At 44.0% G+C, this 23,559-nt stretch overlaps 1 protein-coding gene across 1 annotated transcript; it reads left to right on the top strand.

The window, feature by feature from the left end:
* LOC307091374 (interferon-induced very large GTPase 1-like) lies at positions 1–19,647 on the top strand. Its single transcript, XM_079758331.1, has 5 exons — positions 1–99; positions 1,168–1,247; positions 12,672–12,756; positions 13,591–13,851; positions 14,203–19,647. The coding sequence occupies exons 2-5, from the start codon at positions 1,218–1,220 to the stop codon at positions 18,879–18,881; spliced, it is 5,055 nt and encodes a 1,684-aa protein (XP_079614457.1). The 5' UTR covers positions 1–99; positions 1,168–1,217; the 3' UTR covers positions 18,882–19,647.
* Positions 19,648–23,559: the final 3,912 nt, after the last annotated feature.

Raw genomic sequence — 23,559 nt, 5'->3', positions numbered from 1 at the left:
CTCAAACATAATTCACCTCTCAGAATCTCTTGACATGGTGCTGCTCAGTAGAAGTCGGCGGACATTTTGATGCCCAACAACGACTGACACTTCAATCACGTGAGTTAAAAAAATATTGAAAATATTTTGAGAAGGAGCAGTCTTCCATACGTGGCGAATATAGTGAGCCTTTTATTTGCCTTAAAAGGCTTACCAGGAGATATCAAAATAATCACCAACCATGTTTCTAAACGCATACTGGACATTTGAAATGATTCCGACGCCCATGATTATATCCACATGGAGTTACAATCTGAAAGTTGTTCATGTATGCGTACCATTTATAAAAGTATGAAAGAGAAAAGAAAAGGAGGTTTAGTATGTTAGGTCGTGTGCGTTGGTCATCGCCAGCCAATGGGCGGATCTTTACATAATGAGCGGAGGGGATCCGTTATCACGCAGCGATGACTTGTAAAAAAAGAACATAGCCTCAAACATAATTCACCTCTCAGAATCTCTCGATTCTTATCTAATACCACCTTTAACATGTAGCTGACCCTTCAATCACGTCAGTTTAAAAAAATATTGAAAAGACAGCCGCTTGTACGATGAAGGAAGAACGAAATATAGACTATATTGAAAGCTGGCCAATGCTTTGCACCACCAGCTATGCATTAGTTCAAACTTTTATATATATATATATATACTTTAACATTGAAATTATATATTCTTGAAACAAACTGTTACAGGTCATCTACCAGCCATCAAACTGCACAGCTATATATATATATATATATATATTGTTGACCGGGCCTAATTGAAAGATATGATAAGCAGTTATTTTGTCTATTTAATTGGTAGAAAGTCCCTTCAAAACATCTTTCCCTCTACATAGACAGGAGCCAACATAAGAGGTGTTTTAGATTGATTGGACCTCATCTTTTTTTTTAATATTAAATACACAATCATGTTTGAAATATACTTACAAGGCTTTTAAATTCAGCGCTCACAATCTCATATTAAAACTAGAAAATGCAGTGAGTGCGGTAGTGCAAAGTGAGGTTGAAAATATGTTTTATTAAGGCCACATTGTTTAAGAATAAAGAAATACCTAAAGAGAAAAAATTTGAGCTGTTCTGATGAAGTTTGAAATGGTTGTGTGTGTGTGTGTGTGTGTGTGTGTCAGAGTAACCTGCCTGCCAAGCCAGCTGAGGAGGCCCAGAAGCACCGGCAGCAGTATGGGAAAGCGTTGCAGGTTAAGGAAAAGGGTAAGAATGCATACCTTTCAGAATGAAGGCCTGCTCAACCCTCTGGCCTTTCTTATTTTTTAAGAAGACACTATTGGAGAGGTTTGCTTGATGTGTGTACTTGTTTTTACCATTGGCATTACCGTCTTAATATAACAACTGTTAAAAAAATTACATTTATTTCAAGCAATTTCAAAATGAAAATAAAGTCATGCTAGAAGAAGTGGGGGAACGGCATAATTGGCTTTTCCAGTCTTAAAAATCTTTATCTAACGATTTTCTGAAAAGTCAATGGAGAAAATGAATGGGAAATTTACTTCCGGAACCAGAGCCGTGTCAAAAGGTGGCGGTCACTACTATGCTCTATTACCTTTATATAACCATCCATATAACCATATAACCGTGTCTTTGTTTAAACTTACATGGCTATTTATTTGGAAAAACTGAGGCATTTCCCTTCGTTTGTGACCCCTTTTTTTTTACAAATAAACAGAGAATTAGCCTCTGAAAACGATTCTTTCTAAAAACTCCAGCGAGAGTGGAGAGTTTGGAAAACTTTGGTTGCATGTTTGCATGTAAACTGAGAAAAAATTAGTTTTAGGCAGCCAACGTCACAGTATGCGCCAGAACTTGCACCTGCGCTAAAAGTGCGACCTATGTTTACATTTTCAATTGGGATTCTGATTGGCTAACGTGGGCTTGAGCTTCTCATTACACTGCCACCAACATTTTGGAATGTCCTGATGGCACATATACACGGGTTAGTGTAAACGAAAAAAAATCTGAAAACTGACAGGTGTGCACAATGTTATTTTGGAAAACGGAGAGGGTGAAATGGCCGCTTATGAAAATAGCCAGCCACGTGTAAACGTAGCCTTAGCAACTACTCTGCTTGGGAACCACTAGAACCGCCATTGATGGACGCGCGAGAGGTGATCGCAGTCAGGAAGGAAGGAACGTACCATGTCGATGGCAACAAAATATACACTTGATGAAACACACACACACACACACACACAGTATGAAAATACTTTTATTAACAATATAAACACTACAATAATGACAAAGGTTATAATATGCAAGAAACGGCTAAACTATTGGGTTGGGAGCCGTCAGAATCTTTTTTGCACTGGTGTATGGGATGAGTAGTTCCATCACTCGGTCACAAAATAATGTGCAGTCTTGTACCTTTGCCTTTCTTTCAGTTTTTTTTGTTTTTTTTTGCCCAAATCGACAACTAAATTGATGGTTAATTGGCTTGGTTCCAGTCTTAAAACTCTATAAGGATTTTCTAAAAAGTCAATGGAGAAAAAATAATGCGAAATTTACTTCCGAAACCAGAGCCGTTCAAAAAGGTCACTCTTATGCTCTATTGGCCTTTTTTATGACAAAGAAGGCACTATTGGAGAGGTTTACTTGATGTGTGAACTTGTTATACCATTGGCAATAACGTCTAAATATTAGATTTTGTAAAAAAACAAACATTTAATTGAAACCTTTTTAAAATTAAAATAAAGTCATGCTCGAAGAAGTGGAGGAAGGGCGTTACCACGCCTTCAACGCCCATTACACCCCTGTCTGTTAACGCATACAGTAGGCCTACGCCATTTGAATATTTGTAAAGATGAAATAGTCAAATATGGCTAAAAAGTATTACATTTGTGAATTATTTAACAAATGGCAATTGTCAGAAGTCAAATATTTATTAACCTAAACTATTTCAGCAACGAAAATGAAAAACTGACTTTGTTTTTCAAAACAGATTTTTGTCAAAATATCGTTTATGACCATAACTATGGATCTATGAGACCGAACAATGACCGTCACCATGGTCTTACTATGAATGATGCCATTCAGCTACTTGTCGCGAGATCCTTATATCAAAATTGTCACCTGTGACTGATTGGAGGCAGGTCCTGCCGCATAAAGCGGAGGCAAGGACATGGCTCTTCCTCCTTGCCTGGTACGCTTCGGTTTGTTCCTTGCGACAAAGGAGGGTGACGGTCATCATTCGGTCTCATAGATCCATAGTTATGGTCATAACCTACGATCTATTTCGACCTCTCTCTGACCGTCACCACGGTCTTACTATGGATGACTAGTACCAGAAGTGTCGCGAGGAACCGAGGATCCCCCTTCACTAGTCTGTTTGGCAGCCATCATGAGAACAGTGGCGCCTACCGCGGTGGATGTCACATTGATTCTATAAAACTTTGCGAAAGTACATGGAGTACTCCAGGATGCTTTTGCACAAATGTCAGCATGAGCAACCCCTTTCAAAGCTGCCCATGAGGTGGCCATGCTTTGTGTGGAGTGAGCCACAAGGCCCTCAAGAACTGGGAAACCCCTCCCGGCATAAGCATGGGCAATAGTGTCCACTAACCAGTGGGACACACGCTGTTTCGAGACTGGGTGACCCAACTGCCTAGCTCCATAGCATACAAAAAGCTGAGTGTGGTCACGTCTCAGCTCCTGTGTATGATCCACATAGGCCCTCAAAGCCCTGACTGGGCATAATGTGTGAAGAGCCACCCCTGCCTGACAGGCTGGCTCAGGGTGAAATGCCTCCAGCTCAATAGCCCTATTAATTGACTGAGGGTTTAGCACTTTGGGGAGGAAGAATGGATTCGGCCAAAGCAACACCGCTGCATCTTCAGGCTTCGACCTCATGCACTCAGTACTCACAGAGAGTGCGTGCAGTTTGCTCACCCTCTTGGTAGAGCACAAGGCCAGTAAAAACACTGTCTCCTGTTTGTAAAACTTAAGATCAGCTTGCCCTAACGGCTCGTATGGGGCTGTGGTCAAAGACCTCAATACCAATGGAAGGTCCAAAGATGGGGCCCTCAAACACCTGCCTGGACTTGGATGGTTTGCACCTTTTAAAAATTGCCCTGTATAAAGGGAAGAAGTGCTCTCAGGCCAAGGTGTATTGCTCTGAGCTCCAGGACATTGATGTTTTCTTTGTCCCACGGGTGATCCCAACGGCCTTTCACCGTCCGACCCCCCCAGACTGCTCCCCAGCCCGTCTGGGAGGCATCTGTGGACACTAGCGTCTGCCTGGAAGGTACCCTGCCCAGAGGAACTCCCTGTGTCAACCAGCTGATGTTCCGCCAGGGTAGCAAGGCTTGCAAACATAACTGGGTCACCCTGAGCTTTCTGTGCCTGTACCTCCGTGGGTGAAGGCCGAAAGCATTCAGCCAACACTGCAATGGTCGGGCCCTTAGAAGGCCCAGTGGGACCACCATTGCCACAGCAGATATCAACCCCAACATCCTCCGAAAGTAAAGCAGCTCTATACGCCTGTTCTGGCGAAAAGCACGGAGGGTTGCCTGGATCCCGGCTACTGTCTGAGGGGTGAGAGAGTTCAGGCAGAGTCCCAAAAAGGATGTTTCCTGCCTTGGATTCAGGTCGCTCTTTTTCGAGTTGACCTGGAAGCCGAGAGAATGAAAGTGGGACAGTACTGACTCTGTATCCTCCGCAACCTGCAACGGAAGGACCTGAAATTGATAGGCTTGTCCCTGAAAGGCGAAACGGAGGAACGGCTGATGTTCTTGACAAATTGGGACGTGGAAGTACGCATCTGTTAAATCGATCGTAGTGAACCACTCGCCCGGCTCTATTGACTCTAGGATGTGCCTTGTCTGGAGCATTTTGAAGGTCAGGGTTTTCAAGTGTGCGTTCAAGCGGCGCAGGTCTAAAATGGGGCATAGCCCACCGTCCTTTTTGGGGACCAGGAAATATATTGAATAAAAGCCAGCTTGCTGTTCACTGGTGCTTACTCTTCTTATGGCGCCTTTCTGCAGTAGCGTCGCCACTTCTTCTGCTAAAATGTTTGCCTGGACTGGGTCCTTGGGTCGGATGGAACCCCGAAAAGGGTGGAGGCTGCCGCCGAAACTGGAGTCTGTAACCCCTTAAAACACCCAAGGGTCTGTAGTCTCCCTCGCCCAGCCATCCAGGCGTAGCTGCGTGTGAACCTCTGCAGTTGACCCCCGTATCCTACTGAGGGGGGCGTCCACATTGGGCCGTCCTATTTGCCCCTGACTGGGGTAGACGTTCCCCCTGATAGTGCCCAGGCCGGGCCGGACCTTGCCCGCTGAAACCCCAGCGTGTGTTACCCGACCAGGGTTCCTGACGTCTCCAGACACGTGTATGTGTGTGCTGACTACTTGCCGTTCCAGCTTTGGGTGGATGAAATGACCTTTTTAAACACTCGCGAGCACGCAAAGACTCCTGAGCTTTAACCAGCACAGACTGTGAGTCGGGATGGAACACCTTGGCTGGCAGAACCGGCATATTTATGAGCTCTGCCCTCACACCCTCAGGGATGGCAGTCTGGGACAGCCAGATCTGCATGCGGGCTAGAATCACAGATGACATGGCAGAGCCCACGTCACGCGTCATCTAGGCAAGGGCAGACAAGGCCGTATCCATAAGGTCCTTGGTGTCCTGATCACCTGCACCAACAGTCTTACTTACAGCAGCTAAAAGAACCGCCAATGCATTTCCGGACCGAGCAGCACGAGCAGACGCATTAAAGGCCTTACAATAATGCGATCAGTCCTGTCACACTCCCTCCGAGGGCAGTGTGGGTCTGCAGTCAACCTCGGTGGTCCAGCGGAAGTCAGAGCAGCCATCTCCCGTTCTACAGGCGGCACATCCCCCAACCCGGTCTCCAGTGAGTATGACGCCCTAGCCAGCTTCCTGCAACCTGCGTTAAACTTACACGGTTTGCTCGGAGCATCCCAGGTTTTCCTCAACATTTGGCAGAAATCATCTGCCGCAGGGAGGGACACCGAGGGACACAGACCCCATCGGCTGGGCTAGCACCCTGCACCGGGATTGTGAGCCCCACCATTTTCGCAGCAGTAAGAGCCTTCTCCGCCAGATCCACCGTACTGGCGACATCTGTGCCATCACCTCCTGATGTTGAATACCCTGGGTAGGAGGTAGCACCACTGCTCCCTCCCTCAGGGTTCCCCTGGTCTTGCCCAACCCCCAGGAGGGAGACTTGAGCATAAAGCGAAATGGCGCCAGGATGCCTTTGCTCCTGAAAAGAAGGCAGATGATCAAGTGAGGCCTCCGCTGAGCCGACAGCCTCGGCCTGCCGAGGGTGGGTTTCGAAGCTGTTCACCCTGTCTGTCAGGCCACGAACGGCTGCCAGAACTTGGGTGTACACGCTCTCCTCTACAGAATCCCGCCCGGGCGAACTTGGAGGGAGCGCGGGGGAGTCGACAGCGTCTGCTGTTCTCCTCCTCTTGTGCTTATGAGGAGGCTTATGGGACGACCTGTGCTTCCTTCCCGAGGACTTACCCTCTGGTTCATAGGACTGCCCTCCATGAGTGGGAGAGGAGTCCATCAGTGACACGAGTGCTGCCTGCAGGTGAGCCCTACAAGCCCTCTCCTCGAGAGGCAAGTCGAGTGTGGCGGGGCATGGGTTCTTGATATCTCCCAGGAGATGAGCCCTGCCTAAACACCCAGGGCACTCCCAGTGGCCATCACGTGAGTCCATGGCCTCGCCGCAAAAGATGCACATATGGGATGCCATCTCGGCAATCAGGACACTCACGCCTCAATATGCCGTAAGCGTGTACAACAACAGCAGCCCCAACAACTTTTTACCCTGCCCACTGCGAACAATAGCCAACAGCCGCCAAGGGTACAGTAAATGTAGCTTTACTGCGCACAGTAAGCGTATCCCCCACTTTTTGTCCGGTCTGCTGCGTACAGCGGCCAACGAATTGAGAAAGCTGTTTTATTTTTTATTTTCAATCGATAGTAAAGTAAGTAGGCTCTGCGAACTAAATTGTATACATACACTAATAACAAGGCTTACGGATTTATCGTCATAAACAAAGTACTAAAAACTTAAAAACTTCACCCACAGACAATCCAGCACAATTCACGCGAACGTGGGGGTCTTCACGGTGGAACAGAAATTAATGACTGCACCTGGCAGCCACGGCCATTGGAGTTATCTTAATAAACAAACTAACTATTTTCACAAACCCAGCACAACTCACGTGAACGTGGGTGGGGGTTTTCACGGGCGGAACAGAAATTAACGACCGCACCTTGCAGTCATGCTCATTGGAATTATCTTAATAAACAAATTAAATATCTCACGCACAAGCCCAAAACAATTCACGTGAACGTGAGTGGGGGTTTGCACGGCGGAACAGAAATTAAGGACCGCATCTGGCAGTCATTCCCATTGGAATTATCTTAATAAACAAATTAAATATCTCACGCACAAACCCAGCACAATTCACTCGAACGTGGGTGGGGTAAATATTTAACAAACAATCCTACACAATTCACGCGGATGTGTGTGGGGGTTTCACGGCACAGCCCGAATGCTGCTGCAGAGGGGAGTCAGCCTATCACTTCAGCCTTGTGTTTTTAGTGTTTAACTTCAGAGCCTATGATCATCAAAATATATAAAGCATTCAAAACAGGGTAGAAATGTTTCGTCTTTCCGTGCTTCGCGCTCGTTCACCAGTACTTTTCTCCTGCACACACAAGCAAAGTTGGTTAACCAGGGAAAAAATAGCGAAAAACTTTAATGGTAAAACTTTAAACAGTCCTCAGGGGCTTAAAGCACCTGCACGATCAACATGATGGATTGTAGATTTCCCAAGTTTCAAACTTACCGGGTCTCACGAAAAACCGAAGCGAGAAGGCAAAAGAGGAAGAGCCATGTCCTTGCATCCACTTTATGTGGCAAGACCTGCCTCCGATCAGTCACAGGTGACAATTTTGATATAAGGATCTCGCGACAAGTAGCTCAATGGCATCATTCGTAGTAAGACCGTGGTGACAGTCAGAGAGAGGTCGAAATAGATTGATAATTGTGTTGCGTTTTTTCATTAATTTTCCAGTGGTCACTTATAGCTATGAATGCCCTGTGAGTCGATTTTGGTGAAAAAAATGCTCTGGTGCTCCTGTTTCACACTGTTCTAGTATGGTGGAGGAGGTGGGCGGGGAGGAACGAAATGATTTTAGCTCTTACTCATGACATGCAAATGACTCGCCTCTGATTGGCTAACAGCACTGTCCGTCACAGTAATAAAACCAATTCAACTTCCAAAGAGACTCAGAGAGAGGGAGAAGGAGAGCGATACACAGAGAAAGGGAGGAGGGGAGAGAGACGGAGAGAGGGAGAACGAGAGAGGGGGAAGGAGAGAGAGACAGAGAGAGAGAGAGAGAGAGAGAGAGAGAGAGAGAGAGAGAACCACTGGGCTCCTTGGGGGTTTCTGATTGATTCAATACAGAAAGAAGAACTGCCTCGGGGCACCCGAGTTCAGCTCCCGGACCCCCACGGCGCACGGCGGCCGGTGCACGGCAGCCGGTGCACCGTCCTCTCTTTGTGTGTCTCTCTCTCCTTCTCCCTCTTTCTGTCTCTCTCTCCTTCTCCCTTCCTCTGTCTACCTTCGCTCCTTCTCCCTCTCTCTCAGTCTCTCTGGAAGCCGCCGCCGTGCCCCGGCCGCCGTGCCCGCGGCGTGAAAATGTTTAAATAGTGATAATGTCCATTCCAACCATTTCTTCCTCAACTCTTCTTTCTTGGCCATGAGATGCAACATTGATTTGTTATCGCCAGAAATAGCACAGGCCAGAGGCGGAGCGGCCGTCGGGACGATCGGGAGATTTCCCGGTCGGCCAGCCGGCCAGCGAGGTCAGGTGGACCTGCCCGCAATTTTTGTGAGTGGCCTGCAAATTGGCCGCTCAATTATTATGAGCGGCCGCGAGACGGCCCTGAGCATATATAATATAAGAAATATACAAACTATACAATAGAGAATAGATCAAGGGAACATCCAACCAATATATATACCACTTGCTTACTCTCTGTCTCATTCATGGTTTTTTTTTTACTTCATTTAATTCTTCATTATTCAGGCGTTACAGAACTATCACGGTCATGAATAAAAAATACGAACTACTGTTTACTTTAATTTCTTTGGTTCTTGAATTGACATAGAATGGAGCAAAGACTCCTGGGATTGGGAAATGTGTTTATCCAATAAACAGCTTGCAGGTCAAGTCCATTTTCGGAAATGTAGGGGGATATATGAGCGGCCCCCCGTCTTATGGCATGACCCTAAAGACACGTCAGACAGAGAAAGTGAGCAAGTTTGTGGTTGCTTGTTGTGGCACTCATGGTAGGCAAGAAGAGAAAGGAGATGGAGGGGCTGAAAAGGCCAGAATAAAGAAGAAGCGGATGCTGGAGGGGGATGCATCTAAGTGCTCAAAAATAACGGATTTATTCCGAAGTCAGGCATCAACGAGTCGTGCAGGTGAATTAACAGAAAAACAGTTTGCCAGAGCTCAATCATTGACAATATTGCTAGGCGGGAGCTAGCACAAGCTGCTAGTCAAATGTGTACGTGCTGGCTGGTATATTTCAGACGAATTAATGACTTAACTGATCTTTCTCTTTTAATGAATGGAGAATATGTTAACAGATTTGGAACATGTAGGTCTATCTGCCTAAGCCCACGTTTAAATAATTTTGATGCAGAATGTTGATGGCGCAGTGGTTGAAGTAAACAGATTGATTTCATACAAATCATGAAAGCCTCTCCCTGTGTCGTTGTGTGTGCGTGTTTACGAGGTGCGTGCATGGTTCTTGATTGACTGATTCGGGGAGAATTTTCCCGGTGGCTATTAGTGCCCCACTCCACCCCTTGAACAGGCACAAACTCAATATTGTCTTCCCGTGGGCCGTCGCAAGCCAAGGTGGGCGAGGCCATGAATACTAAATTCACCAAATGACTTTAGTTGGTGAGGCTTTTCTGATTCTATCGTTTAGGCAACTATTTTCTTTAATTTGCTAATGCAGACAGTCGAGGAAGAAGAACATTTTCACATTCAGCATGCATATGCAACTCCGAGTGGCCTATCATATTTCAAAAGAAACAAGTACTGAACGGTTTCTCAGGGAATTACACCATTAAAGGTCTCATGGCATGCTACTTTATGGATGCTTGAATATAAATATTAGTGGGCCCCTAACACAGTATTTGAAGACGTTCCCGAAATTCAGCCGTGGTGCAGAATTAAAGCCACTACGAGCCAGTCGCACATTGAGTTTTCTCCAAACGCGCCATTTCGGTGTCTGTAGCTTTAATGTAAATGAAGAGGAGGGAGGGGGGTCAAGGAGGAGGGTCGGGGTGTGGCCCTGAGCAGCTTGCGGCCACGGTACCATGCGCTCTGTCCACAGTTGCATCGCAATTGCGAGGCGCACACAGCTTTCGGCCGTGTTCTGTAAATATTCTAGAACACTCCGGGTGCTCCGGCGGGATTCCTGGAGCTCTATATCTAAATAATATCATATAATACATAGATATCTATATCATATAATACATATTATCATGGCCAAAAGCTGTGTGCACCTCCAGACGATATTATGAATCACAAACGACTGCGTCGGGTACTCTGACGTCTCCGGTTCTTCCACTTCCACATCAATCTGAAGTAGACTGAACCATGCGCTGCCGGTTACCCAGTGCCCACTGCCGGGCGGTGGTGCTTTGCGGTGGTGGTGCTCCGGCGGGAGACAATCGCGGGCAACAATCCCGTTCTCCTCCATGTCGCAGTTCATGTACTTCAGGGAGTCAAAGCCAAAGTTCCTTTTCCCCAATTCCTTCTCAACCATGGCTGAGATAACCCCAACTACAGTCTCGTTGTGGAAATACCAGAGACGTCAAAGAACCGACGTGTTATGCGCCATAACACCAACAGCAGAACGGTTATCCAAATAATAAAGCAGTGTACAACACTTCTTTGTGTGTACACAAAGAAGTGGACACACAAAATTCTCTGTGCGGGCAAGGCAGAGAAAGGGGAGGTAACTTGGCCCCTTATGAAGACATATGGGGTGACATTCCAAATCAGAGCTTCCATTTTTTCAAAGGTGAGCAGGATACCTAGTGCAGGCTAGGGGAACTCATAATGTTAGAAAACCTCATAAAGTGAGATTTTCATGCCATGGGACCTTTAAGGTTTAGCCGATTGCGGGTAGAACATAGGTCCTAGCGTGATGTCCATTTAACGTCTGTTTCATGACCTGACTGAAATGTTTGGTTCATTCATTTTACTTTAGACTGAAATGCATGCATGTTGTCCACATAACCAAGTTATACTGCTTAACACGTCCAAACTGGAATCGTGTTTTGAAAAACCATTGGGGACAAAAACGTCTGGGAAAATACAACTTAATATGGAATAATGTTATGGAAAGCCTTTAGCAGAAATAACCTCTTAAAAATGTCACGTTAACACAACCAAATTTATGTGTAATATTTGGAAAATGTACACGTTAATTGCCATATTCTGGTTGTTGCCAATGATTTGTCTTACATAATCATGATGAGGTTCTGTCAATGATGACAAACAACAACGCAACGGAGCACGTTGTGCATCAATTAATGATGTGGGCGTCTACGCACGTACTACACACTCGTTTCAAGCACCTAGGTCTGCCGTAAAGAAAATGATGTGTATGAAACGTAAACTAGAGTTGTGGTTTAGAAAAGTACGGTGAAGGTTACAGAAACTTGTTGAAGCGCTCCAGAACTTTCGGTCTTATTAAACCGCACCTTTAGGGAATGCATTAGACGAGCAACATCGGACGATGAGGAAGAATTCCAAGCAGATTTGGCAAGGGAAGATACATCACCAGCTTTAAACTGTTATGTTTCTAACACCCCTGGAAGATAAGAATGGAATGAATTTTTGGCTGTAGCAGGCCAGTTTGCAGTTTTACATCCCAAAATGAGACCTGACGTGTTCACGTTAGAATTTCTTTTTGCGTTAACCGTTAACGCAAAATTTGGTCAACTTTATATGCACTAATGGCCTACCATACAAACTCTATGTCTTAACACAACGTTTGTTCATGTTAAAGCAACATTTACCGATCAGTTTATTCAGAAGACCTTTTTCATCAATTTGTATGAATGATCAGTGATTTGTCGTGTTAGACATTTCTGCAGCAGTCTGTCATTATCACTGTCACCAAAGTGGTTAGCTAGCACCTTCTAGCGGCTAATATTCACGAGAGAGTCTCTTTGGTCTGGGAACTCACTAACAGTTTACTGTATTCTGAACATGCTCACTATAGCATCCTTGTGCACGCAGGCACACACATTCTAACGTGACATCACTGCGCAGGCAATTTAACAAGGCTTTGCTACTCATATGATCAAATATGCTTATCAGATATATTCTCTACTGTTCATTTCATACATACATTCTTTAAAGTGAAAAAAAAGTAAGACTGAACTGATAAGACTCTGGAAGCATTTTTTTCGATATGATAGATATTTGGACAATATGTGCCTGGCCCTAAAAGGTAGGCTCAGGGTTAGTTCTTTTTTTATGTTCATGTGCCACACAAAGGAATTGTACTGAATGTATTAATTTTGTTCGCTCTTGTTTAAACAGAAGGACCTCCCCAATGCTTCTGATTCACTTTCTGAGGCATCAGGCCATTCCAGTAGAGAACATCAACCCAAAGATCTTCTTAACGGTAAGGTAAAAAGCACAAAATATGCTATGATACTGTCAAGTATATAGACACAAGCTTACTTTTACGTTTTGTTTTACTGATAACACATGCTCCTTCCATCGACAGTAAACTTGTATTCTCATTAGGATTGATGATATAAAACATAGCAAAGCAGCATCTATAGGACTGTCATTCTTCAGCACGAATAAACATGCTTTGTACTGGTCTGGGTGGATCTGAGCAGCAATCCCACTATCCAGTTCAGCTAAACTGATTGATGATGAATAACTCCAAGAAGCGTGGTGCCGATTAGGAAGGTTTACTCAAATTCAAAGAGTGAAACTGAAACACAAACATAAATATATATCAGTTGCAAAACGGGATGCACTCAAATGCAAAACAAAATATAACATATTGCAATAACTAAGTGCACGATAGTTGGAGCTTTACTGTATCTCTCCACAGGCAATAAACAGATCTGGAAAACATAGCTGGCGCCATATAAAATGGTACAAATCGATGACCCAATAACCAAAATAATGCTGCTAAGGACCTAACAAGCTGCAGTACATATACAGCTAGCAAGACTAAGAAGGCAGAAGATGCGATTTCTCTAGCGTTAACGTATGTAGTAGTCAGCGGAATCACTTCCGGGATGGTCCCTTCCGGTCCAACCGGAAGTACTAAAAATTAAAGACGACTCGATAAATTAAAAGCCTCGGCATGAAAATACAGCGACGAATAGAGTCCAGAACATGCTTCATAACATGAATCCCCCTTTTATAGTCAAACACTGATACAACCAGAAGGTAGCATGCTAAATGAATATGCTTGTATGTTTTTCATCTTTTACAGAGGCCATTCCTCCAGGGAATGTCCAAGTTTCCCATGTCAGCAGTAGTACTGTTTCTCTTACATGGGAAAAACCTGCTGGTGAGGTGGGGGGCTATGTTGTGACCTTTTCCAGTGATTCAGAGACACACGGAGAGCAGATAACAGAATCAGAAAGTGTGATATTCTCCGATCTGAAGCCTGGGCTCAAGTATGACTTCCAAATTAAAACACAGCTGAAAAGCGGAAGACTCAGCCAGCCTGCCTTGACATCTGCCCACACCGGTGAGATATTCTTATAAACTACTAAAACCTTTTTCATACAAGTCTCATACTACCCTTTTACTTATTGTTATCAGAATCCCCTCTCCCATTAGCTACTGTTCTATTCCTATATACTGGCAATATAAGATAGCTACACACACAAGTACTATTACTAGGGGCCTTAATAAACAACATTTATAATAGTAAATATACAAAAATAAACCAACTAAAATTACCTGCAATGACGAGAAGGATACTGCTGACATGAGGCCGTCACCAATTCCACCAAAAAAACATTGGCAAATGTTGTTCACTTACTTTTAGAAATGTGAAATGAACTGACAATAATGGTTAGAACTATTACATCCACAGAAACTAAACTGGAGGATTTTCTAAAAAAGCTTGGCTTAACAGAGAACTACAAGGAGAAGCTCTCACTAAGCAGTGTCCTACAGATTGACAAGAAGGCCGTCACAGAGGAAGCGGCAAAATGTCTTTCAGATCTACCATGGTGCTTTCTCAAGAAGTTAATTATGGTAAATGTGACTGCTAGAAATGTGAAATGTTCTGCAGGCAGTGAGTCAGATCAGGATGATCCTCATGGCAATGCTGATCTATATCTTGACACCATGTTGGACCATGAAGAGTCCGGTGAAGCGGTGAACCCATTAGACATAACCACTGCCCTCTTTCTGTGCTCAAATGGCCTCCTTCAGCAGGAAATGGCAGTCAAAATGTCCTTGTGTCAGTTTGGGTTGCCTCTACTGCTTCCTGATTGTGGCACACAGAAGCACACGCTCATGCTTTGGGCTTTGAGAGGCATTGTTAAAAAGTACAGAACTCAGGCACTCTCGGACACCAAAAGCTTTATTGAAAAATCAATTGTTGTCGCTGAACTTCCGATGGTGTCCTTTGTGAGACTGGGTGAAGGTTCTTTATCAAAGTCAGAGATTCTGAATACATTTCTGAGCAATCCCCAGCAATACCACAACACTTTTGTTCACCATGACTTGGAATGTGGTAATGTTCCAAGGGAAATTGCAGATGGACTGGTCGAAACAAGTTGGTATCTTCCCTGTGGTAACAAACACATTGATATTTTCAATGAACCAGTAGCTGTAGCTAATCTCAGAGGAGATATTGCTCTCTGTGAATTGCAATATTCCTTTTTATGCAAAATGTCTGCTGCAGTTTTTGTGTTTCTTGACAATTTTGACAACAAATACGAACTACTCAAAGAACAACAAGAAACAGAGATTTTCTTGATTGTCAATGTGGATAGCAAGAATTTCAACAACAAAAGGTGCAAAGAAGTACTGGAAGAATTAAAATTGAAAAGGACCAACCTCATTCTTAAGCGAAATAAAGTAAACAATGCCGACTTTGCCAAAACCCTACAAGTTATTGTAACAAATGTTGTTAAAAAAACAGAGAAAAAAAAGAGCATTGAGCAAATGGCTGACATTGCTATTGAGCTTGGAATAATGGTTGATGAGCACGCCTCAGACTGTCAGAATGCTGAGAAAAATGCAGAAGCTATCACCTCAAAAATAACAAACACTGCACAGTACAAAGAGATAGAACTTCCTCGGCAGGGCTCAATATGGAAAGAATTGACCAATGTTGAGAAGGAGGAATGTAGGCTTCAAAAAGCTGGGGCTGAAAACATAGACAACTACAAAGGTGGCCTAAACAAAAAGAAAAAAGAACTCCGGAAACAGCAGAGGGATTTGGCCATTTCAAATGATATGATCAGCTTCATGGAAGCAATCTCATGTTCAGCTGTTGAACAGGCTTATTTTTTAAAATGGATGCAAATTAAACTTGACAACTTGTCCCGAGAACATTTTTTACTACTCAGGGAGCAGTATAAACAGAAAAGTAATGATTCAAGTGACGAAGAAATTAAAGCCATTGATAAACAACTTTCTAACAGCTCTTTAGGCATTGAGAACTACTTTCGAGAAATGTGTCAAATCTATGAATCGACAGTCTCCCTTCCTGAAACCGATACGGTTCGTCAAAAATTCAAGCATCTGCCAAAGTTATGTGCTCAATTACTCATTGATGGATATCCACTGGAGCTTGTGGATGGAGAAGCATCAAGCATTCCTTTGGAATGGGTGAAGGGCGTCTTTTCTGAACTGAAAACAATGGTAGATCCAGGGAGCAAGATAAGAGTTGTCACAGTTCTTGGTATTCAGAGCACAGGAAAGTCTACTCTTCTCAACACCATGTTTGGAGTGCAGTTTGCAGTCAGCAGTGGCCGATGCACTAGAGGGGCTTTCATGTTGCTCATCAGAGTGAACAAAGAGTACTCAAAAGAAATTAACTGTGATTTTTTGATCATCATTGACACCGAAGGCCTGAAATCGTTAGAGCTAGCCCAATTAGAAGATAGCTATGAGCATGACAATGAGCTTGCAACTATTGTTGTGGGGTTAAGTGACATTACAATAGTAAACATTGCAATGGAGAACGTAACAGACATGAAAGACATCCTACAAATTGCAGTACATGCGTTTCTCAGGATGAAAGAAGTCGGCAAAAAAACAAAATGTCAGTTTGTCCATCAGAATGTATCGGATGTGTCAGCCCATGACAAAAACTTAAGGGACAGAACCGTGCTGTTACAGCACTTGAATGAGATGACACTTGCAGCTGCCAAAGTTGAGAAAAAAGAGGGAAAAAAATTCATGGATGTAATGGAATATGATCAAAACACTGGCAACGGGTACATTCCTGGACTATGGCATGGAATCCCGCCGATGGCACCAGTCAATTCAGGTTACAGTGAAGCAGTTTATGAACTGAAAACAAACATTATTGAAATGTTGAAAGATTGCAAGTCATCTGCTTACAAAATCGATGAATTTCTGAAATGGACAGCAAGCCTATGGAAAGCCATAAAACATGAAAATTTTATATTCAGCTTTAGAAATAGCCTGGTGGCTGATGCTTACATGGAAATATGCACAGAATTCAACAAATGGGAATGGGAATTCAAAAAGGACATGTACAATTTGGGAACAAGTGCAAAAACAAATATTTCAAATTTTGGAACAGCTGCAGGCAAATCTGAGGCATCCAACATCAGAGAACTTGAACATGAATTAAATGCTGAAGCCTACAAAGAGCTAACTAAAGGGGAAAAAAAACTTATTGACCATCTAGAACTATATTTCAAAAAAGAAGAAGGTCATGTCCACCTTGTCGAGAAATACAGGGAACACTTTATAAACAGTGCAAAATTCCTAAGAGCAGAATTGGAAAGGTCGTTTCGAGTGGAAATAAATATAGCGACTGCGCATAAAGAGGGAAGGGCAAAAGTTGAGGAAATCAAGAAAAACACCACAAAATGTTTGGAGGAAGACGTGCTTAGATTGCTAGAAGAAAAAAAAAGAAATAAAAGAAAAATCCAGCAATCGGATGAAGAGCTGAGAGAGGATTTTGACAAGATGTGGGAGAAAGCTACAGAACCTCTCCGTGACAAAGTAATGCCCAGAACTGATATCAATGGTAGGGTTCATGCTCAACTGAGAAAGAATGTAGACCCAATTGGTAGTCATGCCAGTCAGATAGTTAGCGCATCACTTAAAGATCATGGACAAGGGGATTTCAAAGCGAAATGTGGCAACTTGTTTAAGTTAAAAAAATGCCTTCAAAATCGGAATTATGAAGAAGAATTACAAGCAAAGGCTGACGAAATTATAGCAAGTTGCAAACAAATTGTATCTGAGAAAAAGCTGGAGAAAAAAGATTACCATGACAATTACATTCAGGAGATTTTGCAGCACATTGAGGCGAATGTTGTAAATATTCAAAAAGACACTGAATTTGTAGTGAGTTTAAAATTACACATTTGTGGTTATGCAGCCAGAAACTTTGAAGAAATACACCTGGCTTTCATAACAGAAAATGATCCCTTCAAGTGTGTAAATCGACACAAAGAGAGGTTTTTTGATGATTTTAAAGACCTGTATCACGCAAGGGAGCAGGATGAGAAGAAAGCTGAGGAATTTGCTAATCATTGCCTCCAGCCTGCAGTGGAGACCTACATTAGACTTTCCTTGGTTCCAGAAGTTCTTGATGAAATGGTGTCAGGCAGAGATTCAAGGAAATTCAGCACGCGCATGTCTTTCCAATATTATGTCTTAAAAGACCTGCTTTCAAAAGACATGTTTTGCTACTTCAAAGAGTACACCAGTTCTTATAAGAAATTCATAAGGGAATGGATTCAGGAGAAAATTGAGAAATGCTTTTCAGAGGGGAATAAACTTTTGGAGTTAGAGGATAAATATCTAAAACAATGTATCAGATGTATTGACAATGCTATTCAAAAGGCCCAAGTGAACAAACAAGCAACCACAAAAGAGTTTGTTCAAGAGATTTGCAAGGAACTTGGTGATAAATTGGTAATTTCCCAGGACGCTCTCAGCACTTGCATAATGCTTTGGAAAGAAGCCACAGCAGAAAAGTTTGCAGACTTTCTTAAGCAATCTGTGATGGAAATGGAACAAGCTCTGCAGAAAAAACAAAAAGAAACTACCTTCAAAGCAAAACTAATCGAACTCGGTTCAAAGCCACTAGACAACCTTACAGCTAAGTTAGTTGGATGTGGTAAACAGTGCCCATTCTGCAGGGCACAATGTGAGGCAGGGGCAGACGCTCACAAGGTTCATCATGTTAAAATACATAGGCCCAAGGGGTTTGGAACATACAGATATAAAGCCTCAAAGAAACTTTCCTCTTCTATTTGCACATCCTCTGTATTTGGGGACAGAGTATTCTGTAATGGTGATACTAAGTGGGAGAAGCATCCTTACAAAAAATACAAAACATTTTACGAGGATTGGGAAATTCCTGCAGATAATAGCTATACAGCATCTGATTACTGGAAATATGTGATGGTCAGATTCAACAAGGACTTTGCTGAATCGTATAATGCAAAGCCTGCAGATATTCCCACTGAATGGACAACAATTAGCAAGGAAGATGCTGATAAAAGCCTAAAAGAGGCATTTAACTTTTTTGGGGAAGATGATGATTGAGAATTTATTCTCTGACTTCTCATGAGGAAGAGCACCCTTTTAGAATAATATATATTTGATCTAATGGGAGTATTATGAAAATCACCATCATTTTATCATGTGATAAGTTATGGTGCACAAGTTATCTCCATATGTGAGACAAGAAAGGCTGAACTGACGAGATATAAGTAGTTATATAAGGATGTGTGTCTTTACTTGTAGTTCAAACGACTTATTACAAACTCAGCTCTGAACTTAATTTGCCTCCTAAATTTTGCGGTTCATTGTTGAAGTTAGGTTCCATTGGAACTTTTTAAGTTTTAGCCTGATGCTTTACAATTTTGTTCGATGATTTGAAATTTGACATTAACGTAGTAAACAAATCATAGAGGCTATCCTGCACATGCATTTTATTTGTTTAATTGTTTCGCCTTACTTTTGTCTGGAAAAATATTATTTGTGTCAATATTTTTGCCTAGGTTTAAATTGTGTATTTTATTTAGTTTGATTCCTCTTTCATTCAATGTTCACTATTTTTTTGATTTCTTTATTCAATTAATTCAAGTGGCTTTGTTGGATCTCTCAGGCATTGTAATTCAGAAATTAGTAGACAATATATCTTGCATTGGTCTTTATTTTTATATTGTTACTGCATCCAGAAATATTTAATGTTTAAATATTAATTGCTTGTTTTATTGAGCCAGTTGAGAAATATCTGTCATAATCAATTAAGCTGATGTGTGGGATTTTATGGTAAGTTTTTCACAAAATAAAGGACAGAAAAGTGTCTATGTTTTAAAGTATTTTATGATCAGAATCAGAGCATACACTGTGCACTTACTTCTAAAGGTAATCGAAATATCTTCTTACGTTTTCAATAGGTCTGGGCAAGTTAACGCGTTAATTACGTGCAAGATCAATTGGTCTAGTTTTTGCTTATTAAGTATATTTGGTATGAATGATAATGTGTCATTCCATTTGATGATCTCATTTAACTTCAATTGGAGTGGATTTAAAAATTACATTTAAAAGTTAGATTAATCACGAGTTAACTCACCAATGCTACGTGATTAATCGCGATTAAAACTTTTAATCTTTGCCCAGCCCTATTTTTTTCAAGTTGAACCGACTGAAATAAATTGCCATGAGGGATTGAAACAATCTAAATAGGCAAATGCTTTTGATGAAGCACTTTAATGGTGGCATGAAAATGTCCAACCAACAACAAAGATGAAGCAGACATTTGTAGAGAGGCTGTTCAATTTCTATGTTTGCATTCACAGTGGCATATATTCTGTTATTATTTGTATAATAATGTTACCTATTCAAATATATTATCTATTGACAGAAACCATTGTGAGTGATAGGAGAAAATCTTTAGATGGGCAAGATGGCATTAGATCTTCAACACACACAGTTCTTATCATAAAATATCCATTGTTTTACTACAAGAAATAAACTGTTAACAAAATAAGCACAAACAAGATAATTCAATGAAGATTCAACAAATAGATAAACAAAAATAGTCTGCGTAGTCCCCGAGGCAAAATAAGAAAAGCAGCCTTCTCTTTTCCAGCCTCTCACTATGTTCCTACACACAGATGTACCTCTCACTATGTTCCTACACACAGATGTACCTCTCACTATTTCTACACACAAATGTTTTTTCCACTGACGTTGTGTCTACTATGTAAATTAAATTCTCTGTAAATTCACATGCTCTGCGTCATTATTTTATGTATTAACATTATTTCTTAGATCATGCAAAATATGATGCAAATAAAGGCCAAGTCCTGTTTTTTAAATAAGTAGTTAATCCTATTACAGTATATTGTTAAAGTAATCGTGTTTGACGATAATTAATTTACTCATAAGTTACACAAGAACCCTCAGCAAGGGATTTGACCCCCACGGTTTTACACAGGTAACTTGAGAAAAGACGGTGAAATCGCTGTGCGTGCCAAGCTGTGACCGAACCGGCTTGGCAGTGTAAAAAAGCCTATACATCATCCTGCCCAACAAGATGGGCAGGATCTAGACCAAGCTCTGCTAATCGGGTCAGCAATAGCCGTGTGTCAATGCCCAGCCTCCATTTGGTGTAACCATTTTTAATGGTTACACCAAATATTCTAGACTAGAGAGTGTGCGCCAATCTCAGGCTCAGGACAGAGAAGGGCTGGAGAGAGTGGTTATGCATGCTGGTCAGTCGCTGGCTCCCCCCGAAAAGCGCTGGTCTACATTCGACAGAGAGTTGTGGGCTGTACGCTAGTTCAGACACTACATTGAGTCAGCTGCTTTCACCCTTATAACTGATCATAAGCCTCTGCTGGGCCTTCGCAGCATGTCCATTGACAAGGACCCCACAGGAATGAGAGAGAGATGGGTGTTAGAACTCAACCCTTTTAAATGGGTCATGCAGCACAAAGAGGGCCAGCAGCATGTCAATGCTGACATTCACAAGTGTGAAACAAACTTCCGCTGTGGACTTTCAAAATAAAATACACAAAAAAACCTTTTGTTGCAGTCCCAAGTTTGACAGGAATTTAACATTAAAGCCAAGTTATTATTTACACTGTTACATATATATTATATACATATATAATATTGTATTATACACAGTGGTGGGCCGTCAGGGACAGCCTTCTCTGCTGGCCCTGTCAAAATCTAAATAATATATTGTGGCGACTCCTACGGGGTCGCGCCGGGGATTCTGGGGATCCGTGATGCCGGTTGGGGAAAAGGGGTTTCATTGTCTTTTTGTGTTGGGGTTAACGGGTTTGGGGTGTGTGGTGGGTAGGGTGTAGTGTTTACTTGTTGTGTGTAGTGTTGCCGCCACCGTTACCGAGAATTACATGTATGTTGGTTGGGTGTGCTGTGTGCTGTGTGTTGTGTGTTCAGTGTTAAAATAAAGGCAACTCTCGGAGTCGTGCAGTGTATGGGGCACGAGAGTTGCATAGCTGCTTGACCTGGGCTCCCGTCTCGTCCTTCCCGCGCTGCTCACCACATTGGTGTCAGAAGTGGGATGTGGCCTGCACACGCGGAGAGGGATTTCAGCTTCACGGTCGAGCCCATGGAGAACGACGCACCCTGCGCTGTGGGACCGGAAGGGCCGGAGAACCAGCAGCTGCCCACCGCCCCCTGGTGGCAAGGACAGCAGTTAGGCTGCCGAAGTTCTCCGGGGTAAGGCAGCTGGAACCAAACCTGGCCCAGTTCCGGCTTGCAGAGTGGCACAACGGCTGGGGGCGCCGAGGAGGCGCTTGTCCACCTTGCTCTGGCGTTGGAGGGGACGGCAGCACGGTTGCTGCTCGGCCTGGACCAAGCGGACCGGCGAGACCTTCAGGCCCTGATCAGAGCACTGGAGAGGCGGTTCGGTGAACGGGTCTTCGGCGACCAGAGCCGGCAGTTGCTGGCTTCTCACCGCCACAGGGAGGAAGAGAGCCTGGGGGTCTACGCTGCTGACGTCCAGCTCTTGACCCGACGCGGCTACCCGGAATTCTCCGCGGCTGCACGGGAGGCCCTGGCGCACCACGCCTTCCTGTGGGGACTGCAGCCGGAGTGTCTGGGGCAGCATGTCCGCCTCACCGAGCCCCAGACCCTCGATGCGGCTCTGGATCAGGCCGAACGGGCTGAGGTGGAGCTGTGCCGCCGTCGCGGTGGTGCATCCATCGATGCGGCTTGGGCAGCCCTCCCCCCCCCCCGGCACAAAGAACGTGGGGGTCAAGTCCAGGCAGCGGGAGGGCTGGGTCCGGACGGCCACCCTTCCCGCCACCGAGACGGCTGAGGCTTCCCGTGCGCTGTGGCTGCACGACAGGGCTGACCACGAACCGCAGCAGTGCGGGCAGCTGGGGCTGGTCGAGGACTGCGGGTGGACGGGCCAGCGTGCCACCCATCCTCGTCCCAGCCGCCAGCGTGGCCGTCGGAAGGCCAGACGTCGGAGGGCGGCGGAGGATGGGGTGCCCGAACAGCGCTCCAGAGGCCCCCTACAGCGGAACCTGGTGGGGGCCCCGATGGAGGTGGTCCCCGACCACACCCCCAGGACCTCTACAGACTGTTGGAGACAGAAGTCCCAACCAGGGAGGAAGGCCGCGCCGCAACAGGGCCGCCACTGGCAGGGGCCAAGGCGGCGGCGCCGGCCCCCTGAACACTCGGGACTGTGCATTGGGTGTTGGGGTCGTCGGGACGTCTGACCCCTAAGGTGGGGGCTGTGTGGCGACCCTACGGGGGTCACGCCGGGGATTCTGGGGATCCGTGATGCCTTTTGGGGAAAAGGGGTTTCATTGTCTTTTTGTGTTGGGGTTAACTTTGCACTGTGTAGGAGCGATAATGTTGTTGTAGTCCTTTAGGACCTTATGATATCATTACAGTTTATAAGGCATTTTTTGTAATGGTTGGAAACACAAATACATTGCTGGAATATAGGCTACTTTAGGCTACTTTATTGAATCCGTTGAAGTTACGAAAGCACCCGGTGAAAATAACAATAACTGACCACTTGTTTTTGTGTCATGTGTGTGATGTGCAATCTGGTTGCGGAGTGAGATAAGGAAAGATCTGATGGTGATGCTGCATTACTCTAGCTCTGCGGTAATGCAAATTGGTGTGCGCGTGCGCTGTTGTTGTTGTTGCTGAAGATCAACTGTCATGTTGTGGATGTTATGCAGTAGCGCATATTGTGGCTGTGTTGGCTGTATCGGCAACT

Source organism: Pollachius pollachius (genome assembly GCF_949987615.1).
Source record: "Pollachius pollachius genome assembly, chromosome: 20".
In the NCBI taxonomy this organism is placed as follows: domain Eukaryota; kingdom Metazoa; phylum Chordata; class Actinopteri; order Gadiformes; family Gadidae; genus Pollachius; species Pollachius pollachius.
This window is presented reverse-complemented; position numbering and strand designations above follow the sequence as displayed.